Consider the following 23,783-nt stretch of genomic DNA (forward strand, 5'->3'; position numbering starts at 1 on the left):
GTGAATGGCCAGACTCCGGAACGGCGGTGCTCGCCCCGCGTGGCCTCCGGCGGCCCGAGGGGAGGGGGGCCTCGCCGGCGGCGGCGGCGGCGGCGGCGGCGGCGGCCACACACGTCAGGCGCCCTTCTCCCCGCCCTCCCGGACCCCTTGCGGGACTGCGCACGGGCGCCGAGGCGAACTTGACAGGTGCCCTCGCCAATCCGGAGCAAGGTCGGCAGGCTGAGCCAATGGCAGGGCGCGCAGGGGGCGGGGCGTCCCGCCCCCCCGGGCTGGTGAGCGCGGAATGTCTCCAGCCCTCCCCTGCGCGTCCGTCTCAGTGCGGAGCTCGCGGCGGCCGGAGTAGCGTCGGCGGCGGCGGCGAAGACCGGCAGGCTCGGCGGCGGTGATAGCGGCGACAGCGGCGGCGGCGGCGCGGGGCCACACCCCGCCGTGGACCCTTTCTCTTCTCCGCCCTCCCTCCGAGCCCGTGCCGGGCGGCGCGCGGCCGCCCACGCCCGGAGCATCCTCTACTGACCAGCGGGCGCCGGCGGCATGATGCGGCTGCGAGGCTCGGCGATGCTGCGCGAGCTGCTCCTGCGGCCGCCCGCCGCCGCCGCCGCCGCCCTGGTCGTCGGAGCCGCCCTGCGGCGCGCGCAGCCCCTCGGCACGCTGTGCCGGCGGCCCCGGGGCGGGAGCCGGCCGGCCCCGGGCCTGGTGGCCGCCGCGCGACTCCACCCGTGGTGGGGCGGGGGCGGCCGCGCCAAGGGCCCCGGCGCCGGCGGCCTGTCCAGCTCGCCCTCGGAGATCCTGCAGGAGCTGGGCAAGGGAGGCGCGCCGTCGCCGCCGCCCCAGCAGCAGCAGCAGCAACAGCAGCCGCAGCCCGGGGCGTCGCCGCCCGCAGCCTCGCCAGCCCCGGGCCCCAAGGACAGCCCGGGGGAGACGGACGCGTTCGGCAACAGCGAGGGCAAGGAGATGGTGACCGCGGGCGACAAGTGAGTGGCTGGCGGGGGGGAGCCGGGGGAGCGGGTCCCGGGGCGGGGGGCGGTGGCGGGGCTGGTACGGCAGCCCGGGGTTCGCGGAAGAGAAAGAAAACGATGCCTGGCGGCCTGCGACGGCCGCGCCATGTGATCAGGCCCGCCCGGCCCCGCCCGCGCCCCTCCGCCTGCTCCCACTTCCCCTTCGGCGCCCGCCCGCACGGCCTCCCGCGCGGGTCGCCCCGGGACGACCGGCGAGCGCCCAGCGGGGCTGGCCTGTTGGCAGCAGCCCCGGCCTGCCCCCCACCCCGGCCCGCCTCCCGGGCTCCGCGAGGGGGATGCCGCACGAGCATCCCATCTCCAGCCGGTGACATTGAGGAGTCGGGCGTAGAGGGGAGCCTCTACCCTCCCGACGCACCTTTTTTTTTCCAGGCCGTCTTCCCCCCCCTCCCCGGCCTGCCTCCTCTCTAAGCCTCTGCCACACCATCCCGCTGGATGCCAGATGTGGCCGAGGGCTCTTAATCCTTCTGAGGTGGATCGTTTTGGCGTGCGTCGAGCCATCTGGGCCACCGGAAATAATGCTTCAGAAATGAGATTAGGCGGAATAGGGACATGTGGCCTAGAGGATGAGGCACGCAGCACGGACCACCTGTTCCTACGGGGACCAGCAGTACCTTGTCGGATGTCCTCTGTGAGGTGGACGGCCCTTTTTTTTTTTTTAAAGAAAAAAACAAAACAAAACAAAAAAGCAAAAATGAAGTGTGACCTAAGCATGCAAAAATCTTAAGTAGTTTGGGGGACTTAATTGTGATCGGATGTTGACTCATTGTGTATATAGTGTGGGAATTTAGCCTGAACAAAATTGAGTTTTCTTCAATATGACACCGTCCTGAATGCTTTTCTATACTATAAATAGGTTTAGTTTTCCCCACTAGGTAAAACGTTGACTCAGGCTTTTCCTGTATCCTATTTTTCTGACTTTATACTGACCTGGTGTGCCTTGTTGTTGCATTTTATCCTCTTTCCAGCTCTGCACAGTGGCTTAAGTCAAACTGAAAGTGCGAATTTTATAACCTCAAGCTCAGGCCTGTTTCATGTTTCCTGTAATTCATGTGGGGACCTTCCTACAACATTCCTGGTTATTTTCCCAGAGTGAAAAGTGTTATTTCAAACCAAAACAAACAAACAAAAAAAGCACTTAATGATGAACAAAGTTTGTGGTATTCTGTGATAATGGTTTTGTGCCACACACTAGCTCGATGACCATTATTGAAATGTGTTGTATTAGATAACTCCAATCCCTTTTAGTGTTTTGCTTTTTAAACCTAGACCTTGGTTAGATTACACCTCTAATGTTTTAGAAAGTAGAATGTGTATTATGCATGTTTAATCACATATAGGACTCACCTTACCGTCTGGCTTACCAGGCTTGAGGCACAAAGCACATGTTCACATTTAACAGAATTGCAAAGTGCATTTACTACCGTTTAATAGTTAATTTCACAGGTTGCAGAATAGGAGATGCTTTCTGTTAAAAGTATGTCTGGTTCTGTGACACCCCCACCCCTACCCTCACCCCCCGTGATGGCTCCAGTGCCCTTTTTCAAAAGTCAGATAGGAAAATGAACTTTCATGTTTGGTTTCCCCAAAAGTTTCTGGTTTCACTGCCCTATTAATAATATTAATAAATCATCTCAAAGCTGTAACTTAGGAATGCTATTTTGGCTTATGTACCATTCTGTCCCCCCTCATCTTGCCCAGCAGAAGCAGCCAGTTTAGGGAGGGAATTCCCCAAGGTTTGCTCAGATTCCTGGAGAGTGTTAAGTGCCAATAAGATAACCTTGTTGACTTTAGTTAAGGGACTAGACTAGTGGTGTGTGTGTGTGTGTGTGTGTGTGTGTGTGTGTGTGTGTGTTTGTGTGTTTGCACCAAAATTTAGGTAACTAAACAGGTTCAGAACCAATTCAAAGAGGATGAGAGTCATGAGAGATCCTTTTATCAAGGTTCAAACCACCCTGTCATGAAATTATGTAAAGGCAAGATAGACAGTATTATAAATTGATTGAAGTTTCTATTTTATCTGTTTTCCAAAAGTAAAGTTGTCCTCTCTTGAACACTTCATTTTCCATGTGAGAAGCATTTCTCTCACTCTAGGGGGTCAGCTCCGATTTGACCTTTCTAGATGCTTTTTATCCCTTCTAAGTGCTCAGGCTCCAGAGCACAGGCCTTCCCCAGTCAGCAGTCGGTCTGTGTTGCCAGCACTCTTAGGTCTGCCAGGTTTTATAGTGTTACTAAGAAATAGCCATGTGAAAATTAAGAGTTGATATTTTATACAAGGCTTAGAACAATGTTGGACATGTGTTAAAATTACACAGCTTTATTCACTAAATAAGCATTTCTTCTTTTACTTTAAAAACCTGTTGTAGGTGTTGATATTTGAATTTCAGACTCATGTGACAATTTTTATTTTTAGTTCCCAGAGAAAGTTTGTCTTGACAGAAACATGTCTTACATGAGACGATGTGCAGTTTACATTTTTAAACTTTGTTGGGAAATAAGGTCAGAGCAAACTTAATGCTTAACCACGGCACTCCCATTAGTTCATATTGCTTGTCTTTCCTTGGTTCGGACCTTACATTTTATTAACCTTATCTTAAATTGTAGGTGTTGGAATATAACCAAGTTGTCTACTTACTTTTTTTCCCAAAAGCTAGTAAAACTCTTTGAACCATATCACCTGTAGGCGAAGTTTGTCCACAGACCTTCAGTCTGAGGTTGTTACATGACATTGTTCATTTTAATAGCTTATAGATAAGCATAACGATCTTTGCTCAAGCCGTCTCTGTAGTGGTCTGAATTTTGTTCTCCCCATCCATTCCATCATTAGAAACCAGACAGCTGGTCTTGCTTCTTTCCATTTTAAAGGAGTTGTTAGGTCTGCTTTCCTGGCCACTTCCTTCCTCACTGAAATCTTCATTCCTTTCCCGCTCTACCTTCTCCACAGGACTTCATTCCTTTAGCTTTGATACTGATCTTTGTGTGGATAATACCTTAGTTCTTAAGCCAGCCTCTGCCTTTCCATTTATATTTGACATGACTTGAAATTTAAAATTTGTGTTGCCAAATTCATCATTTCCCCCTAATTGTCTGTTTTGTACACTGAAATTGAATTTAATATCTTAATGTAGGGTATCACTTTCAGAAAACAACATGGACTGGGATGAACATTATCAGTTACAAATGTGTTGTGGCATTAAGAGCTTTGGTTATATTAAATTACCTTTGGTTTGGACATTTTACTAGGAAAAAGGATTAGGTAGATGAAATGCTAGTATGTACTTTTCACCAAACCTAATTTTTATAGGGTAAATTATTAAAAACATTCTGTTAAAGTAGGCATGAGACCATTTGCCATCATTTTGGCAGGTGTTAAGTGTGATGACCCAAAGTGTTAGGAAGGAGGATCTCTTGCAGTGCTGGTGTGAATGTATAAATTTGTTCAGTTTTGGAGAGCAGTTTAGTAGTTGCTAAAAAACTATATGCCCCTTATGCAGTAAAAATGTCTGCGTGTCTCCAGGAAGTCTGGAATTTAAAAAATAGGCTTTTAATTACACAAAAATATTTAAATTTAAAAATAAAGTGCACACAAAAGTAATTTCACCTAGCTTCAAAAGGTATGGTATGGCATATTTTCATAGTTCCTACTTTTAGTAAATAGAATGTGAGGAGCACAAAAATTATTGTCTTTTGTGGAAATTGAATTTCAAAGTAAGATTTAATAATATGTCCCTCAAACAGTACTGAAAATGAAATTTAGTATTTGGTAGATGTAGATAATGTATTTTGGTATTGGATAATAAAAACAGAAATAGGTGGCAGATACTTTCATGATCCTCCTCAATTTCATCTACTTTGAATTTCTAAAGGTTGACATTTACGATTCAGGGATGGAGAGGTGACTCAGTGGTTAAGAGTGCCTTCTGCTCTTCCAGAGGACCAGAGTTCAGAGCCCAGCATCATCATGTCCAGCCCTGTAACTCCAGGAGACCCAACACCCACTCCTGACCTCTGCAGGCACCTGCATATGTGTGAGCACATACACTCACATAGACAAACTCAACTTAAAATAATAGTCTTTTGAAAATATTTACCATTCTCTTAGAGTTAAGGTAGAAAGAATATCTAATTTTTTCTTTTGTGCTTCTTAGTTATCTCTCGTTTGTGATTTCCCTAGGAGTAGACTAAGTCAACGCTTTCTCCTGTCTGTTTGTTGCACCGCAGAGGATTAAGCCTAGATGTTGCACATACTTGCACGTTATACTACTAAACTACCTTTCAACCCTGTAGTTTTAATGGGAAGAGAAGAAAGTGCCAGTAACCCTGTCATACTTTTGAAGCCTAATATTTACATTAAACCATGCATCTAGTAGTCATTGATAAATCTGTATATGATCTGCAAGTAACTGCATAATATTAGTCTAAACAAATTTACATAATTCACGGAACACAGAAATTTGAGTCCTGAAATTTTAGCTTCTTGCTTGCAGCTTTGTTGTGTTGAGAAGTCTTCCGCCCACAGAATTTGGGGAGCTACCAAATAGAATTTCACCTTTTTTAAAAGATTGTTATTTTTCAATGCATTTTGCCTGCATGCATGTGTGTACACCATATGCATGCCTAGTTGCTCTTATAAGTCAGAAGAGGGCTTTGGAACTGGGGTTATGGATTGCTCTAAGCCACCCTGTGGATGCTGGGAATTGAACCTGTGTCCTCTGCAAGAGCAGCAAGTGCTCTTTACCACTGAGCTATCGTCGCTCCAGCCTCAATTTCATCTATTTTTTTTTTTTTTTAATGAGGCAATGATACCTAGCCCAAAAGGGGGAAGGTTATTGTTTTCCTCTGAGAAGTAAATGTTACCTTCAAGAGCAAGTTTGTGAAGATACCTCAGTTTTTAAGACATTTGAAATCAATAATAAAAAAAAAAACTTACTATATTCTTGTAATATTTGAGATGAAAAAACGTTCTTTAAATATCACATCCCTTATAAATAAAGGGCATATTTTATAGTTATGTGGACATTTTCACCTAAGTTACCTACTGTAAGAGAAACGCTTAAAGCTGAGAGAACAAACACACTTTTAAAGTTTGTGATTATTGGTGTCTGTCAGTGTTGTGCACGGTTGCACATAGAGACATTTACTCCCATTGATTGGGTTATGAAATAGTACGTAGGAATAGTGTCTGAACTCGATGTTTTCTAACGACAAAGTTGGAGTGAACGGTCTCGTTTGGGAGGTGCCCATTCTCTGGTATGTGGCATTTAGTATTCTTTACTGATTTCTAAAGAAAAGTATTACTTTGAAAGCATAGAGCTTGTTGTTTTGATATAATGAATACCAATTTGATGATGTCAGGATTTGGGAATGTATTTTCATCTACTCATTTCTGGTACAGTTTTAAAGATTTTAAACTTCTCTTGATAGTTTGACAAACTAGATTTTTTTTTTTTTTTGATAGGAGTTATTAAAGCAATACAGACTTTTTGGAGAATTTTTTTTTAACTTAGGAACTCATAAATTATTATTTTGGTAATCTAGGCTAACAAAATAAACTGAAGTAATAGAAAAATTTATCCCCAATATTTTTAGTATGGTATCTTACATATTGGAGCAAGATGCTTTATTTATAGAAAGGAATGACCCCTTCTGTAGTTTGTTTATTCCTGTGCTAAAATGCAGTTAGCTGTATTGGGTTCCCATGCTCAGCATCAATGGGGTAGTTAAGTAAATTAACCACTTCTTAAAGTTGTAAGGAAATGGAGTGCTAAGGTTGTTAGAATACAAAATTTTCTGTGAACTGTATGATCTTAAGTTTTAAAGAAAGCTTAGGAAGAGTAATAGATGGACAGAACAAAAATGGCGGTATTAGCTGTCGGTGTGGACACGGTTTTCTACCTCTCAACTGTTGCTTCTCAGTGAAAACATCTTAAAAAATGGAAGACCCCTTTCAGTTAAATTTTGATAACCTGTTGCTACTGCTATCCTGATACCTCATTTCTGGTTGTATAAGAATAATAAGTAGGTATTGCACCAAGAAAATTGTGACATTAAGTACCACCCATAGTTTTTACGTTAAGAATGTACTTGTAAAATAAGGATATGTAAATACTGAGTAAAATTATGATTTTATTAGTTTATAACATTATTTTAAGCAATTCATTAACACTTGGAATTGGAAAATGACTTCGAAGATCATTTAATTCTACCTCATTTTGTGTATTTCACAAAATACCCCGGAAGAGTATATTACCTAACCAAGTTCATAGTACTCCCCCCAACTGCTGTTGACAGTTCTGTGAAACACTTTATTGAATTAATTGGTCTTTTTTAGGTTTAGGTTTGAGAGAGACCTTAAAAATTCATCTCTCCACCTGCTGCCCCCTCCTTCTGTTATGTTCTGTAAAGGTTGTTTGTTCCTTCTATTTAAATACTCTGACTACAAGAGTTCACACCTGAAAAGGGCCACTCGTTATATTTTCAGAGCTATTTCATTTTCCCATACTTATAACTGAAGTCTGTTTTTTATTAACTTCTCCCTATAATGTAGTTCTGAATAAGTCAACTATAATGGTACCAAAGTACTATTTGTTTAAAATAATCTCCTTGCTTTGTAAAAGATTGTTTTAACAATTCTTAGTTTGGTTCTGTTGCTGTGAAATACACATTTCTTAGTTCAGGTTTCTAATGTGATAAAACACCATGACCAAAAGCTACTTGGGAGGACAGGATTTGTTTTGCTACTTCCATATCACAGATCATCATCAAGGGACGTCAGGGCAGGAACTGATCAGAGGCCCTGGAGGAGGACTACTATGGATTGCTCCTCATGGTGTGCTCGGACTGCTTCCTTACACCATCCAAGACCACCTGCCTAAGTGGATGGCACCACCTCTGGTGGTCTAGGCCCTCCCAGCCAATCTGATGGGCATTTTCTCAGTTGAGGTCTCTGACTCCCAGTGACTACAGCTTGTGTCAAGTTGGCATGTAACTAGCCAGCATAGCACCTTAACCAAAAGTAAATTGGGCAGGAAATATAAAGGATTTATTTCATTTTACAGATTAAGGCCAGAGCTTAGAGCAGAAACCACAGAGGAAGACTACTGTCTTGCTCGGGTGCCTTTTTGAGAAGGTACAGGTCCACTTGCCCAGGGATGGATAGGTTGGAACCTTCTACTTCAACTAGCAATTAAGAAAATGTCTCATAGACATGACCATAGGCCAATCTGATCTGCTCTTTAGTTGAGGATCCCTCGTCCCAGGTGACTAGATTTGTGTCAAGTTGACAGCTGAAGCTATGATAAGGCAGGAAAAAATAGCCATCTAACATAATAGTGTTTAGCTTTTCAATTTTAATAGTAAAATACATGGTTATGACACCATAAAGGTAATAATTTAGAAAAGAGAAATAAGTATAAGGCAAGAACGCTCTTTGGTGTGTGTTTGGTGCAAGCTATAGTAATTTCTGTGGGGTTTCTTTGTGGGGACAGGGAACAGAGACTTTAGTTGCTCTGTAGCCCTGGCTGGCCTTGAATTTTGAATCCTGGTGTCTCTGGCCTCCTGAGTGCAGGGATTACAGGTACGAGCTGCCATTTCAGTCTTTACAGTTTTATGATCATGTATCGTAGGCATGGTTTACATTTTTTTTCTGTGGATACAAATTAGTTTCTTCTCTTTTAAGCAAGTAAATATTTACTCAGTTTGCTAGCTATGATAATAAAGAACCATTTTAATTTTTTTCACTATGTACCATAAGTGAAAGAAGTGTATATTTAGTGTTATTTACATAGCTTTTAGGCAAAGTAAATACCATTTACTGGTGTGATAAATATGTAGAAAGCTTATTCTGCAGTTTTTAAAGTAATAAACTGCCATTATCTAAAGTTTTATCTGAGAAACCATTTTCTGTAAATAATTGGTATGTTATTATTCACTGATTTTGACAGCTGGTTTAATTTTTATTTAAATATTGGGTCATCAGTATTATTGAACTCTTGTTTAAAGCTATTAGATCAGGATAAAACCTAGAAAACATGCTTGTGCCTTGGAAAAGTAGCAACTATGTCAGAGTAGTGCAGTAGTAAATTTGAATCCCACATTCAGAGAAACACACATTCAAAATTCATTTCTGCTGTTGTGCAACCTTGGGAAGGTTCTTATCCTCTCTGAGTTAGTATCTTTCTCCCTCTGTGGATAGAGATAGTGTTACTCATTTTTGTCAGCAAGTAAATTTGTTTAGTACCAGAAATTATGCAATATTTTTGTAAGACTTGTATTTCTGTCACTAGATCATTAATTAGGATAGATTAAATAAGAGTGTTCATAAAACAGCACAGTATGTAAGTGATTTTCTGTTATTAAAATATTGTAGGTGCTTTTTAAAAAAAAGTTGTGTAAGGTCAAAATTATGAGAGGATATGTCATTAGCACTTTATAAAGGTTAGTTTTTAAAACATGCTAGTATTGATAAATTGATATACTTTTAGAGGTGATAGCCCAGCTAATTAAAGCATTGCCACCCAAGCTGAGAAACCTGAGTAGGATCATTGGAAACCCCATAAAGGAAAGAGAACTGACTCTGCAAAGTTGTTTTCAGACTTCCTTCATGACATGCCTACTTGCACTCAACACACATTAATACAAAAATTTAAAAGCCTTTAAGTTTGGTACAACAGTGTTTTGAAAATAAATATAAATGATATTGATGCCAATATTGATGTTTCTTTTAGCTATTATCTTTTCAAAGAGGGGTGTTTGTGTGTGTATCACTCTATATATATCATACTAGGAGATGAGAAGTAATTTCATTAGGAAATAATGAAATACTAGTAGACCTGTTAAAGTTCAGAACTGTTACATAATCTTTAAATCCAGGAATCATTTAGACATGTAGAAAAGCTCTTTTCAACAACACAGAAACAGTTATAGACAGACATGATCTGTTAGTTTTTTTAAATGAGCAATGTACATAAAATTTACCCATGAAAGTTGCTGTTATACTTATGACTAGTCTAGAATTGATGACATTTAAGAATTAGTATTTTATTTCTTTCTTTTTTTTTTTTTTTGGCTTTCTGAAGTAGAGTTATATATATATTTCTTCCACGTGTGTGTGTATGAATCATGGTAGGTAGGCGATGGATTGGTCTGCCTTAGAGCTGCCATTCTTTTCTGTTCAGAGATGGTCTCAACTGAAACACATACTGGCCTAGAGTTCCCTCTAATCAGGCTGGCTTTGAACTCTGAGAGATCTTCCTATCTGAGCCTCCCAGTGCTGGGCTTGCAGGTGTTAGTTATGCCTTGCTGAGACCTGCAGTTGTCACCATTATAATATTTATGACAGTGATTGATAATTGGAATAATGGAATATGTTTTGAGTTTTGAAACCTTTCCACCCAGAATACATTAAATTAGTGTGTGACAGTTTGTTTACTTAAAGACTGTTCAGTAGATAGGAAAGATTACTTTCCCGTTTAGAAGTTTGGTTACTCTTAACATAGTTTTGTTAAATTAGTTATTAAGTTTTACTATTGCTGATAACACTGTGAAGTTTCATTGTTGGTGGTTTTTTGTTTGTTATTAATGTAAGTGTACACTGCTTTAGAAATAACTACAAGAGATGGAGAGATGACCCAGTGGTTAAAAGCACTTGGTGTTATTCCAGAGGACCCAAGTTGGGTTCCCAGTATGCAAGTCAGGAAGCTCACAACTGATCTAACTCCAGATTCATCATATCTGCTGCCCTCTTCTGGCCTCTGCAGGCACTTGCACACATACATGCACATGGAGAAAAGAAAAAGCACTACAGTTCTATCATTCTGTCAGGAGTTCATGCTTAGAGTCATTCAGAATCAGCACAACCACGGCTTTTATCCAGGAAGTGTAACTGTGTTGATACCCATCGGGTGGATAAAGCAAATGTCCCGTGTATATATGTGGCATTTTATTGAACTGTAAAATACAGCGAAGTCATATTTACAGGGAATTGCATGTCACTGGAAATCATCATAATGAGTGAAATAACCCAGACTTTGGAAGGAGACATACTGCTTGTCTTCTTTCATAAACAGAACCTAGATTTAAAATTATATATGTATGTAATAATAAAAATGACCTGGTATTGAAAACTATTAAATTTTTTTTTCCAGTGTGATTTCTAATGGTACTGACTTGATTCTGGTGAATCAGTGTTTATTACGGCTATAGTATTTATGAATGTATCATCTCAACTATAGTTTGGTACATGGTTATTTAATAATGGACTTGATTTTCATCCATTAGACTATACACACAAGGATTAATTTTGTATTATTTTCTTTCTCCTTAGTAAAGTAAAACAGGGTCTGTTACCTAGCTTGGAAGATTTGCTGTTCTATACCATTGCAGAAGGACAAGAAAAGATACCTGTTCACAAGTTTATTACAGTAAGTTTTTAATATTTTTCTCTCAATGTTCAAAGAAGTAATACTAAGTCAGTTACATACTATTGCTGAAATGTAGTCTTAAAAGTTTATCTGACTTGTAGGTTCTGACAGTGTTTCTCTTGCTTTCAAATTTTTACCATGTTCACTTCAAGGTAATCAATGAAAGAAAAAGAAACAGTGAGAAACGTGTCCAGAAAGTGGACAATAGTGACATAATCACCACATACGTGATCAAGCGTTGCGTAGAAACTTTATTATACAGAAATGAAACTTAGAGTTGGAATAAGCATATACATTACCTACGCTGTATATTTACAAACTCTTATTTTTTTAAAAACAGGCACTCAAATCTACAGGATTGCGAACGTCTGATCCCAGGTTGAAAGAGTGTATGGATATGTTAAGATTAACTCTTCAGACAACGTCAGATGGTGTCATGCTAGACAAAGATCTTTTTAAAAAGTAAACATTTCTGCCAAACCTTTAATGGTGACTTGCTGTGCTGTGTGCTGATTTTGCTTTTAAAACACGATTTTACATTTTAAAGACCAGTGCTGTAGTGTTACTTACTGAGAAAAGGGATCTGCAAATATTATATCTTTGAAAAACAGTTATGGCATATATTAAAGTTCTGTTATATACTGGGTTTAAATCGGTTGTAATGAAAGTTTGCTATCAATGTTGTTTGTGCCCAGGTGTTGTGTCTGGGTGTTCCACTGTGTGCAGTATTGCTGACTTTCTCAGTTGAGTCTGTTAAGTTTATTTCTATGTGGTAATGTAGATGATGAACATAAGGGACTTCAGACAGCTTTGTAGTCCTTATATTTATGTATTTGCATGACCTCATTCTCTTTTTCAAATGTATTAATGAATGGGTTTTGGGTTGTTGTCTTTTTTTTGCAAAACAGTTGAGAACTTAAGACAACTTTGAAGATTAAAACCTTGATTTGATTGAATGAGAACACTTTAACATTGCTGAATTTGCATATCTGTTTCTTAATCTTCTTTACTGTATTTGTATTAGCTTTAATAGAGAACATGTTTATAATTGATCCTAAAGAGTCAAATAATAATTTATTAATAGTTAATGGAAAGCAGCATAAAATTATAAACAACTGTAAGACTGTTTTTGTTTTTGTTTTTTTTTCCTAAGCTACAGACTTAAGTTGAGATGGATCCAAGTAATTTCTACATTTAATTTAAAAGTTTATTTTATGTGTGTGTGTGTGTGTGTGTGTGTGTGTGTGTGTGTGTTTAATTACCTTTCTTTTCGTTGGTGGATTGAATGATTTGTTGTAGATCTCTCCTGGTATCCCAGAGTCCCTGGGAGGGATAAGTTTTTAAGTAAGGTTCTCTGAAGTTTCTGGCATGCTTGTGACACTTGTGCCAATTCTGAATTCTCACCAGAAGGCTCTTGGTTCTCCTTAATGCAGCCAACTTTAATGTGTAGCTGGTAAGCTTACTTTGCAGTTGGTGTTGGGAAGTTGAGTCTGTTGACCTGTTCATTTTGTGAAAGGCCTGAATTCATTTCTAGATTGGTTTGAGCCTTTGGGGTAGGATTTGTCTTAGGAACTAAGTACTTGTGCAAAGTACTCTTTCTTGATTATGGTGCCTTCTGGAAAGTTACTTTAGTTTATCTGTGAGTATAGTTAATTGATGATAGGTTGGATTGTGAATAATTGATATAGGGAACTGGCTTTGGAATTTTTAAGGGAAAACACCAAATTGCACATTTAAACCACCTTTAAAATGTGCTTTATGAACATTGTTTCATTATGAAATTAAAAACAATTTAAATATTCTCTCAGTTATGAACCCAAAGACCCACAATCATAAAATTTTGTTTGTAATTGAATTAATACATAATGATTACCACAACTTTAAACACAAACTCAAGTTTTAAAAAAAGTCTATGATTGTACTATAGGCAATACCCAACCTGACATGAAAACACAGTGGTCTCTAGTGAGTCATTGTCAAAAGATTTTTTATTTTGTTTCTAGAATGAGTAACTCAAAATCTGACTATGAGCATTTTTGGGTCACTTAGAAAGGTGATTTACTCCAGAGACATTCCTTCTATGATCTCAAGTATATGAAGTTACCTACTTGAGGTTGTCAAAAATAAACCATCCCATCTTCATGCTGCTGGAAAGGAATTGTTAAAACATGAAATTCCTTTCTTCTGAGAGAAGTAGTTATAAAGGTAGATAATTGAGGTTTGAGTGAAAGTGTTGATACTTAACCTAAAATATATCTGGCAGAGGCCAGAAGAGGGCATTGTATCTCTTGAAATTGGTGTAATAGAATATGATGGCTATAAGCCATTTTGTGGGTGCTGGGAATTGAATCAGAGTCCTCTGAAAAGTAATCAGTGCTGTTAATAACTGAGTCATCTCTCCAGCCTTCTGATTAGTTTTAAACACTTAAAATGACAGTGTGGAGAAATAGTAGTGGGTTGATAATTTGAATTTGCTTGTTATTTCCATGTTTTATTTGTAATCTCTTTAAAATGAAGTATATTTGGTTTTTTTTTTTCAATTTTCTAGTTTTTTGTTGTTTTGTTTTTCTAGATCTCATTACAGATGGTTGTGAGCCACCATGTGGGTGCTGGGAATTAAACTCAGGACCTCTTGAAGAGCAATCGGTGCTCTTAACCTCTGAGCCATCTCTCCAGCCCATATATTTGGTTTAAAAATAAGTAGTAATTTAATTTTAGAAATTACCTTAAGCTTTTTCATTTGAGAAAGGTATGCTAGTTATATTTCCCTTGCAACTTTGATTATTTTTGGAAGTTGAATTTTAGAAGCTATTTGAGATGTTTAAAAATTAAATGTTTAATCAATGATAATATTTATTGGTGTATTACTCAGCCTCTTAATTTCATTTGCTTACCTGTGAAGGGGGGAACTCTTAAGAAAGTATTGATATTTTTAAGGTTAAACACAATCATTAGTAATGCCCATTGTTTTTCTCTTTCCTCAAAGCATGCTAATTTAGTATTATATCATTTGTCTGTGAGGAATCCAGTTACATAAATATTGTCTCATAATAATGGTCTGACTTCATTATTTTCTGTCTATCTGTCTGTCTTTCCATCTTTCCTTCCTTCCTTTTCCCTCCCTTCCTTTTCTCCTTCCCTCCTTCCTTTCTTTCTTTGTTCCTTGTTTTTGGTGTTTTTTGAGACAGGGTTTCTCTATGTAGCCCTGGCTGTTCTGGAACTCGCTGTGTAGACCAGGCTGGCCTCAAACAAGAGGTCCACCTGCCTCTCCCTCCCAAGCGCTAGGATTAAAAGCATACTCCAACACCACCCAGTAATTTTTTAAAAATCATATTATGGGCCTTGCCTTAAAGTATTTATTATAGTTCGTGTTGTATCTTGTTCATGTGTGTAGCAAGTTGTCTTTGTCAGTTAAATACTCTGTGACTGAGTTACTGATACTGAGAAATCTTAAGACTATCTTCAGCTCAGAGTTTAAAAAGTACTACAGCACTCAAAGTTCTTCAAGGTTACATTAACATGTTTTTTGGCTTAATCCTTTTCAGAAGAAAGCAGAGTATTGCTTAAAATCATCAGAGCGTTTATTGTGTCTTTGAAATGGTTTTTAACAGTGAAACATTTTTTTATTCTGTAATGTGTTACATTTACATGTAGCTTGCTTTTGGTTTTGGTAATATAAAATTTATGATGGTACTTCATAAGAAATTAACTATAAAGGATGCATTACTTTTATAAACATCTCAACATGTTTTTCACTTACACAAATTGTGTGTGACCAAACCAAATTGGTTTTATCTTAACAAAGCTTTCAAAGTGTTATTCATGGAAAATATATGCAATTATTTTAACTTTTTGTGCAATACTACTCAGTAGTTATACAGGAGCTAAGAAAGATATGTTGGAGATTACTTAAAATTGAAAAATATTCATAATCTCATTTGTGGTGGGTTTTTTTGTTTGTTTTTGTTTTTCGAGACAGGGTTTCTCTGTGTAGCTTTGGAGCCTGTCTTGGAACTCACTCTGTAACCAGGCTGGCCTCAAACTCACAGAGATCCACCTGGCTCTGTTGGGATTAAAGGCGTGCACCACCTCCACCCGGCAAAGATGTATTTATTTGTTTTATGTATGAGTGCTCTTTCTGCACATACACCTTTATGCCAGAAGAGGGTGCCAGATCTTATTACAGATGGTTGTGAGTGAACATGTGAGTGCTGGGAATTGAACCCAGGTCCTTTGGAAGAACAGCCAGTGCTCTTAACCGCTGAGCCATCTCTGTAGCCACTCATTTGCGATGTTTTTTTGTTTTTTTTGTTTTTTCGAGACAGGATTTCTCTGTGTAGCTTTGCACTTTTCCTGGAACTCGCTTTGGAGACCAGGCTGGCCTCGAACTCACAGAGATCCACCTGCCTCTGCCTCCCGAGTGCTGGGATTAAAGGCGTGCGCCACCACCGCCCGGCCTCATTTGCGGTGTTTTAAAGACTGATTTTTGTTAACCAGATCTCATGTTGAGTATTTATCAATTCTCGTAGGGTCCAAAACTTGTTCTAGTCTTAAACCCCAAAGAATGCACTGCTGTTTTAGTATCTGACACAGTTCTGGACACATCTAATTTATGTCTATCTGTTCAGGATAAGCTGGACGGAAAGAAAGCAACCCGGGGAGAGTGGGTGTTAAAGTGGACTGTGTAACTCACCTCCTCTACAGTAGTGTTACCGTTCCTGTTAGTGCTGCTAGCAGGTGCTGACAGTGGAAAGATGCTCACTGTGTTTTCCTGTCGCGTTTCTTCACAGGTGTGTTCAAAGCAACATTGTCTTGTTAACACAAGCCTTTAGAAGAAAGTTTGTCATTCCTGACTTTATGTCTTTTACCTCACACATTGATGAGTTATATGAAAGCGCTAAAAAGCAGTCTGGAGGAAAGGTAAGGTTTGGATACACGTATTTTCCAAATATAAACATTTAATATAAAGAGAATAAACCTGGGTGCTTTGTTTACAAATTAAGCAACTCGGTGGTTCATGCCATTAGATTTGGTGCTTTTTAAACTATTTTAAATACTTAACTCTTTTTGTTATTCTGCCTAGACTGAAACCGAGTTTAAAAAAATTAATTTGGAAATTAACTGAAGTGGCTTTACATTTTTTAATTAATAAAAGTTACTTTTGACATTTCTACAGATCTGATATCCATTAATATAAAGTAAAATATTTCTAGTTTTTAAAATTATCCAGAGACATTAAAGCATGGTGGTTCCTACCTATATTCCCAGCATGTAGGAGGTAGAGAAAGGAGGATCAGGAATTCAGAGGAAGCCTCTCTGTCTAAGCAGGTTTGAGCCCAGTCTGTTAGCCTGTGCTGCAGAAGAACCTGTAACACCTTCACCCCAACAAATAAGGCACCTATTAGTCCTTCCAACCAAGTACCCAGAGTAGTAGCTGAGACTACTTTATATAATCTCAGTGGTATAAGGTTGTAAGCTTTTTGTTTTTTGTTTTTTCCTTTAAAAAAAGTCTTTAAGTTCTTGTTTTTAAGTCTCTGCATTTTTAGAAAGAAAGATTGCATTGGAAATTAGAGAGTGGTAGAAAAATCACCTAGTGCCATGCTGGTACTCAGGTTTATGTATTAGTGTTCTTAGTTTTTACAAGTATCATTAAAAGACAGACTGATGCTCCTGAGTACTGTAAACAACTAGTCATCGGTGCGAGAAAACACTGCCTATCTTGTGTCTCTTAATGTCTTTCCACTATTTTGGATAGGTTGCTGATTATATTCCTCAGCTGGCCAAATTCAGTCCTGATTTGTGGGGTGTATCTGTCTGTACAGTAGATGGGCAAAGGTAAGTTTATTTAAAAATCTATGGAGAACAACTTTAACCCTTAAATCACAGTCTTTCCAGAAATACATAAAAACCAGATTTGAGAAGTGCTTGTATTTTAAGCAAGCTGCTGACAAATGAGGATCCTTGCAGAATTATCGGAAAGTGTTATGTTGGGGAGAACTATAAAGAGTGATTTGATTTTAAACATCTAGATTAAGAGAAACCTTTGGAAAAGTGCTAACCTGTGGGAATGTTTTTTCAAGAACTGTTTTTGGCAGGGAAGGGGCTTGAGAGATGATGGCGTGGTGGATAAAGTATTTGGATGCCAGTGGGAAGGCCAGAGTTGGTCTCAGGCACAAAATCTTGGGCAAATGTAGTGGCTTCTTGTAATCCCAACAGTTGGAAGGGAGGCAGAGAGATCCTGGATGCAAACGGGCTAACAAAACCAGGGAATAGGCAGGCTCCATGTCCAGGGGAGACTGCTTTGGAAACACGGAGAGGGTGCAGGGCTTGATGGCGGACTGCCTCACATGTGCACATATGTCCACCTACTCAATGCAAATGTACACACAACTCAAGACAAAAAAATACTTCACTTTGCTAGAAGTCAGACATTAAGCGTCATTGTCAAGTTCTAATTTGGATGTCAGAACAATTATGGCATACATCTCGGTGTTTTTCCCACTAAAAAACTTAGCTTAGAAATATAATCCTTCCTTAAAATTACTTTTTAAAATGAAAATACAACTTAACATAAAAATGTGTACAACTTGTAAGTATTGTTCATACAGCTTTTTTATATGCGTGATAAAATTTTACTCTTTGTTTTTATTTTTTGTTTTCAATTTTGAGTGACAGTTTCTTTATGTAGCTGGGCTGGCCTAGAACCTACTCTGTATCCTAGGCTATCCTCAGGCTTTGAGTCTTCATGCCTCTGCTTCTGATTTGATGATAGGCATGTGCCGCCATGCTTGGCAATGCCCTAAAGTTTAAGACTACAAGTCAGGTAAACGTAGAATATTTAGGTTTTTCTTTTTAAGGTAAAGTTGAAAATTTCTTCATCTGTTTGTGATCTTAGTTATCTAATCTGAAATATCCTTAAGTTATGATAAAAAGCAGAAGTTTTTTTATTATAATTTTACATGTTAATTTTTCTAAGACATAATTTTTAAAGGCCTACCTTACTCTGAATACAGATAGTAGTAAGAAAAACATTACTCATTTAACATCTGATAAAACTTACTTTGTTCTCTCTGTGAGTTTGAGCCTGGTCTACAGAGTGAGATCCAGGACAGGCACCAAAACTACACAGAGAAACCCTGTCTCAAAACCTCCCATTGTTCCCTCTCAAATTTCTAGCCTCTTCTTCCTAAATTGGTGATGTTGCCTATTTTTACATAATACGTAAATAAAATCTGCTTAGATTAAAAAAACAAAACAAAACAAAAAAAACCCAAAAAACAAACTTATTTGTTGACTGCTTTAGGCTTTTGCCGTTTACTTTGCAGTATCCCTCTTAGATGTACTCTTTTTAATGTTCATATTCACGCACACGCACACATCCTTGATAAGCTGCAGGAGTCTGTTCTCTATCGTGTGGGTCCCAGCGATTAAACTCTGGTGTCAGGCCTGGTGGTGAGCACCTTTAATACAGCGTCATCCAGCCAACTCTTAAACATCTTTAATGTTGAAGTCAACATTCATTGTTGAATTAGAAGTAATTATGAATTAGAATTTGTAATGTAAAAAGCAAGTCCAAACATGCAACTTTCTAGTTGATGCTAATTTCTTTTAATCTACTTTAATAGGCATTCTATTGGAGATACCAAAGTTCCCTTTTGTCTTCAGTCCTGTGTAAAACCCCTGAAATACGCCATTGCTGTGAACGATTTGGGAACTGAGTATGTGCATCGCTATGTTGGGAAAGAGCCAAGTGGATTGAGATTTAACAAACTGTTTTTGAATGAAGATGGTAAGGAGTACCTACAAGTTGGTTGGAGAAATAGTTCATTTTTCTGTTTAAATCTCAGTAATTTGAATCTGCTTTTGAAGAAACCTTTTCCTATTTTTAAAAGTTTGCCATAGAGTTTCACGTACTTTTCAAAATGGTTATTTTAGGTTATCTTGCACCATTAGCAAGAAAAGTAGAGAGATAAAGGCAAGGAATACATTCCATGACTGGGCACAGTGCACGCTTGTAATCCTGGCAAATAGAAGATGGGATGAGGTGAACCAGGACCTTAAGGACATTCTCAGCTGCATAACGGATTTGAGGGCAACCTTGGCTAAGTGAGACCCTGTCCATTAATAAATAAGTTACATTATGGTCGCTTATCAGGGATTCTGCTAGCATTTGAAAATACCTAGAATTTACTTCAGAACAGTTCAGTGGGAGCAGCTCTTAGTTCTGGGGTAATCATAATTATTATCAGTGTGTTGCTAATTATTTCAGTTAAAAGCCTGTTTGCAAAGGTGAATCAGCTAGATTCAGTTTCTTTACCAGTTTCATTGCTAGAGTTCTGGCCCTCATTTGTCCATAAAATGTGTGAACCACTCTTAAATAAATGTCCTGTACTATAAAAGGACAAGCAGAAATGAAATAGCAGGCTTTATCTCCCGGAGCAAGTTCCAGTAGAGAGTAGTGTTTCTCTTTCCATAGTCACATAATGTATGTGTGTTCATATATTACTTTCATACTTGAGGAAAGCTCTAGACTGGGCTGGGGCTAAAAATTTGAGGGCATATTGTGTTCCTATACTGTGGTTTTAGTGGTAGATAAATAGATTTGTTTCTCTGTGACTTTGGTCTTTCTACTTCATAACATTTGCTGTTTGGAAGAAATACATCAGATAATTGGGTTGCTTAACAAGTCTTTCCTGGAGTCCCAGCCTTCAGAGAGGAAGGAAGACAAAGTAGACAGTACTTCAGACTCAGGTTTAGATCTGAGCCGCATGTAGTTGGACTTCGTTCCTGTAGGTTGCCGTCTGTGTTGATCCTGCAGGTATGTGAAGATTGCTAATTATTGGATGATTTAAGGTGTAGAATTCAAGGAAGCAAGTGAAGTTGGGAAAAATTGTAAAAGGTGAACTTCAGTATTTTCTTTCTGCCAAATTAAAATACAATGAAATGTCTCACTCATTAGTATTTTATTAGTTTTTCAAATAGAGTCATAACTGCTATCGTCTATGTTTTTCTTTCTATGATTTTTAGAGCAGCTACATTTTTTTCTGTATTTTACCATAATCTTTGTGCTGGTTTTTTTACCATAATTTTATGCTAATGTACATTAGCATATATTGGCAGCTTCATTGAGGATATCATTCTGAAATATTTATTAGGCCTATTGACATCCATTTTTAATGAAAGAATTCATTCTGTTACTTGTGGAAGATTAGACATTTTATAATATACTCAGTACTTTCCTTTGGAAGGCAAGGGGAGTAATCTAAGTCATTCTGGCAGATACACTGATTTGGAGGAAGGTATTCAAAGATCTAAAAGCAGATGTAGGAATTCGAATGTTAGAAATCTTTTTGAGAGGCTGGGGATTAAGAGCTCTGGCTTTTCTTTGAGAGAACAAGGTTTGTTTCCTAGCACCACATGGTAGATTAACAACTAACTATGCAGCTTCGTTCCAGGGGATCTGATGGCCTCCTCTGGCCGCCTCCACCACCAGGCACACACATTGTGCAGAGACATACATGCATCCAGGGGAAACACCCATACATGTAAAATAAAATATCTTAGGAAAATTTGAAAAATCCTCTTGGGGAGTAAAAGGATTGGGGTAAATGAATTTAACATTATTAATAAAATTTTTGACATGTTCATGAATTGTTTTAAAATGATTTTATTGGTGGTATGGTCTACAAAAACAATTGTGATGAGAGGTTAAGATTTTAGTACTAGTTTTCATAAGAACTGAAATATGAAACTTAATAAAAGGTCTTGTCTGCCAGCAATCTTGAAAGGAATGGTAGGAAGACTTCAGTTCCCCACTTGTTCTTAGTTCTTAAGGAGTGCTGTGTTACTGAGTCATGGTTTATACCAGTCCTAACACAACAGTTTGACGATCTTTTTCTCATTTAAAATCACTAGTAGATTGTAGTGAAGCTTTGTAGACAGATGTGTTTGTGCCTCTATTCATTTCAGCATGGTTATAAATATCACTCTTGCTCTGCAAGATGATGATAATAAAGATTAATGTAAATATGATGACTCATAAGCAACAGTGGTGGTTACTCTATCAGCATGTGTAGTAATTTAAAGTGTTTGAAGTGTAAATAGTTTTGTTCTGAGATGGAGTTGGCTGATACTTTCTACCATCCTAAGTGAGGAAACACGTTTATGGAGATGGCAATTTTGGGAAATACCTTTAGGAAAGGTTTCTTTTAAAATAATAAATAATAATAATAAAATAATTTGGTTTATTATTATGGTGTGTTGTGGGGTGAGAAGGTATGTGCATAGCACAATGGACAACTTTGTGGAGTCGAGTCTCCTACTTTTACATTGGCTCCAGTGATTGACTCAGGGCCTCAGGCTTGCCCTGCAGCCATTCCCATCCGCCAAGCCGTCCTGCTGCCCCATCCTTATCTACCCTCTACCTAGTATTCATATAGCCTTCTTGTTGAGTGATCAGCTCAGGAGGCTGCAAAGGATTTGGTTCTTGGAGTGACGTATTTAGCTAATCCTGAAAGATGTAGAAAATAATGCATCTGATACATGGTCATAGAAGACAGAGTTAAGCTTTTCATAATTATTACCTCTGATGGAAAGTTTTAGAAGACAAATTTAGGTTTTACATATTGTTAATGATCTTAGATAAACAAAGCCAAAATATGTTATGTATACCGGATTTGGGAAAGAAGAGTTGAGTTGGTTTACGTAAGGTGACAGAGCTGAACTACTGAGAAAGAATGGAGCTTAGATGACTGGGGAAAACACAGGTGAGCACTGGGAAATTGAGCTGTGTGTAGAATGTATTGAAAACATGTCCTTATGGGATAATCGGGTTTCTTTAATTTTTATACAGTACTATAAATTTTAGTATAATACCTAAAATATGAAGATCCAGATTAAACCAGGTACCTTTCAAAAATGCTTTTTGGTTCTTTAAAATATGTATTAACAAACTTTAATATGCACTCAGTTATGAACCAGATCTTTATGAAGTTCTTATTCAGAGCAGTTTGAAAAGTAAAAAGGTATGAAAGAATTCCATGCATAGTTTATTGCCAAGTGCAAATAGATCTTTGTTAAAATGGGAAATATGTCCATAAATTACAAATGTTTCTCATGTCCATTTTTTGGTGTGCCAAGCTCTGTTGTTAAAGTACTTAAATGGTAGCACAGTTGATATTTATTGCAATGAACGTTGAGGAATTTTAGATTGGTCCTTTCACTTCTGCCTTGCTCACCTCCTAGCAGGAAACAAGCAGGTTTCCTGCTCCTGAGTCTCACTTAGGCTGCTGTTACATTGCAGTGATGCTGGTGTTCTCCACCAGTTTCTGGTTTAGGTGCTTGGCTTTGAACCAAAGGCGTAGAGTACGCAGTAGATTACATGCCAGGAAATAGCTTATTGTTCTTTGAAAAAGTCTTGAATGCAATTTATGTAGCATTTGCTCAATATTTATCATGCCCAGATATTTTTATCAAACACTTTGCGTACATATGAATAGACACACATTGGATGCCTTCTAGTCCTGAGATTTAAACCTGATACTGTAAAACAAGAAACCTGAAGTGACAGATTACAAACTTTGAAGTACATATATACCATAATCTAACAAGTTCTTCTGTGTTCTGCTTTCCCTTTGCTTGAGATTTTTCTTTCAGGTCTATAATATTTGTAAGTATTTTGCTTTCTTGGTTCCCTCTGGACATACATACATACACACACACAGTATAGTCTTCTGAAAAAGCAAGTGATATCATTTTATATATGTTTGGGGAAAGCATATTTCTCTTGGTCAGCATTATTTGGAGAAGGTAAAACCTTAATGGCATTGCAGTGTTCAGATTTTAACAACAGGCTTTTAGCTTTAGAACTAGTCTTTATAAGTAGCTTAGGATGTAATTTTTTTTTATTTTTAATAATAAGCATTGATGGGGTACAACATGTGCTTTGCACCATAAAAAGATGAATTAAACTGCCATGAAATTGCCTCACAGACTTTATTTGTAGTGTGAACTCAAAATGTTTCTTTAGCAATTTTGAAGTATATAATACATTATTATTAACTGTTGTCATATTATTTATCTAGTAGATAATTTTGCTCTCACCTAGTTACAATTTTTTTTCTTAATATTTCCCCATTTCTCTCCTACCCCCACAGCCCTGGTAGAAAACTATTATTTTCTGTTTCTATGAGTTCACATTTTTAGATCTGCATTAAAGAAGGTCATGTAGCATTTGTTTTTCTGTACCTGGTTTTACTATTTGTAATATCCTCTGGGTTTATCTGTGTTACTGTAAATATTTTCTTAATTTTTTAAGTCCGAGTAATAGTCCTTTATTATATATACTATA

The 23,783-nt window shown here is 38.4% G+C and overlaps 1 protein-coding gene across 3 annotated transcripts in view; it reads left to right on the forward strand.

The window, feature by feature from the left end:
- Positions 1–416: 416 nt before the first annotated feature.
- Positions 417–23,783, forward strand: part of Gls (glutaminase) — a 72,361-nt gene continuing 48,994 nt past the window's right edge. For 2 of the 3 annotated variants that reach the window (XM_052749426.1, XM_052749427.1), the window contains exons 1-6: positions 417–971; positions 11,338–11,434; positions 11,775–11,896; positions 16,225–16,354; positions 17,190–17,269; positions 19,060–19,223. In XM_052749426.1, coding sequence (XP_052605386.1) covers positions 532–971; positions 11,338–11,434; positions 11,775–11,896; positions 16,225–16,354; positions 17,190–17,269; positions 19,060–19,223 — 1,033 coding nt within the window. In that variant the 5' untranslated portion in view covers positions 417–531. Of the gene's footprint in view, positions 972–11,337; positions 11,435–11,774; positions 11,897–16,224; positions 16,355–17,189; positions 17,270–19,059; positions 19,224–23,783 lie in introns of those variants that run through there. The other variant, XM_052749428.1, reaches the window with a different exon arrangement.

Source organism: Peromyscus californicus, unplaced genomic scaffold (genome assembly GCF_007827085.1).
Source record: "Peromyscus californicus insignis strain IS unplaced genomic scaffold, ASM782708v3 Scaffold_21__1_contigs__length_65335640, whole genome shotgun sequence".
Lineage (NCBI taxonomy): Eukaryota > Metazoa > Chordata > Mammalia > Rodentia > Cricetidae > Peromyscus > Peromyscus californicus.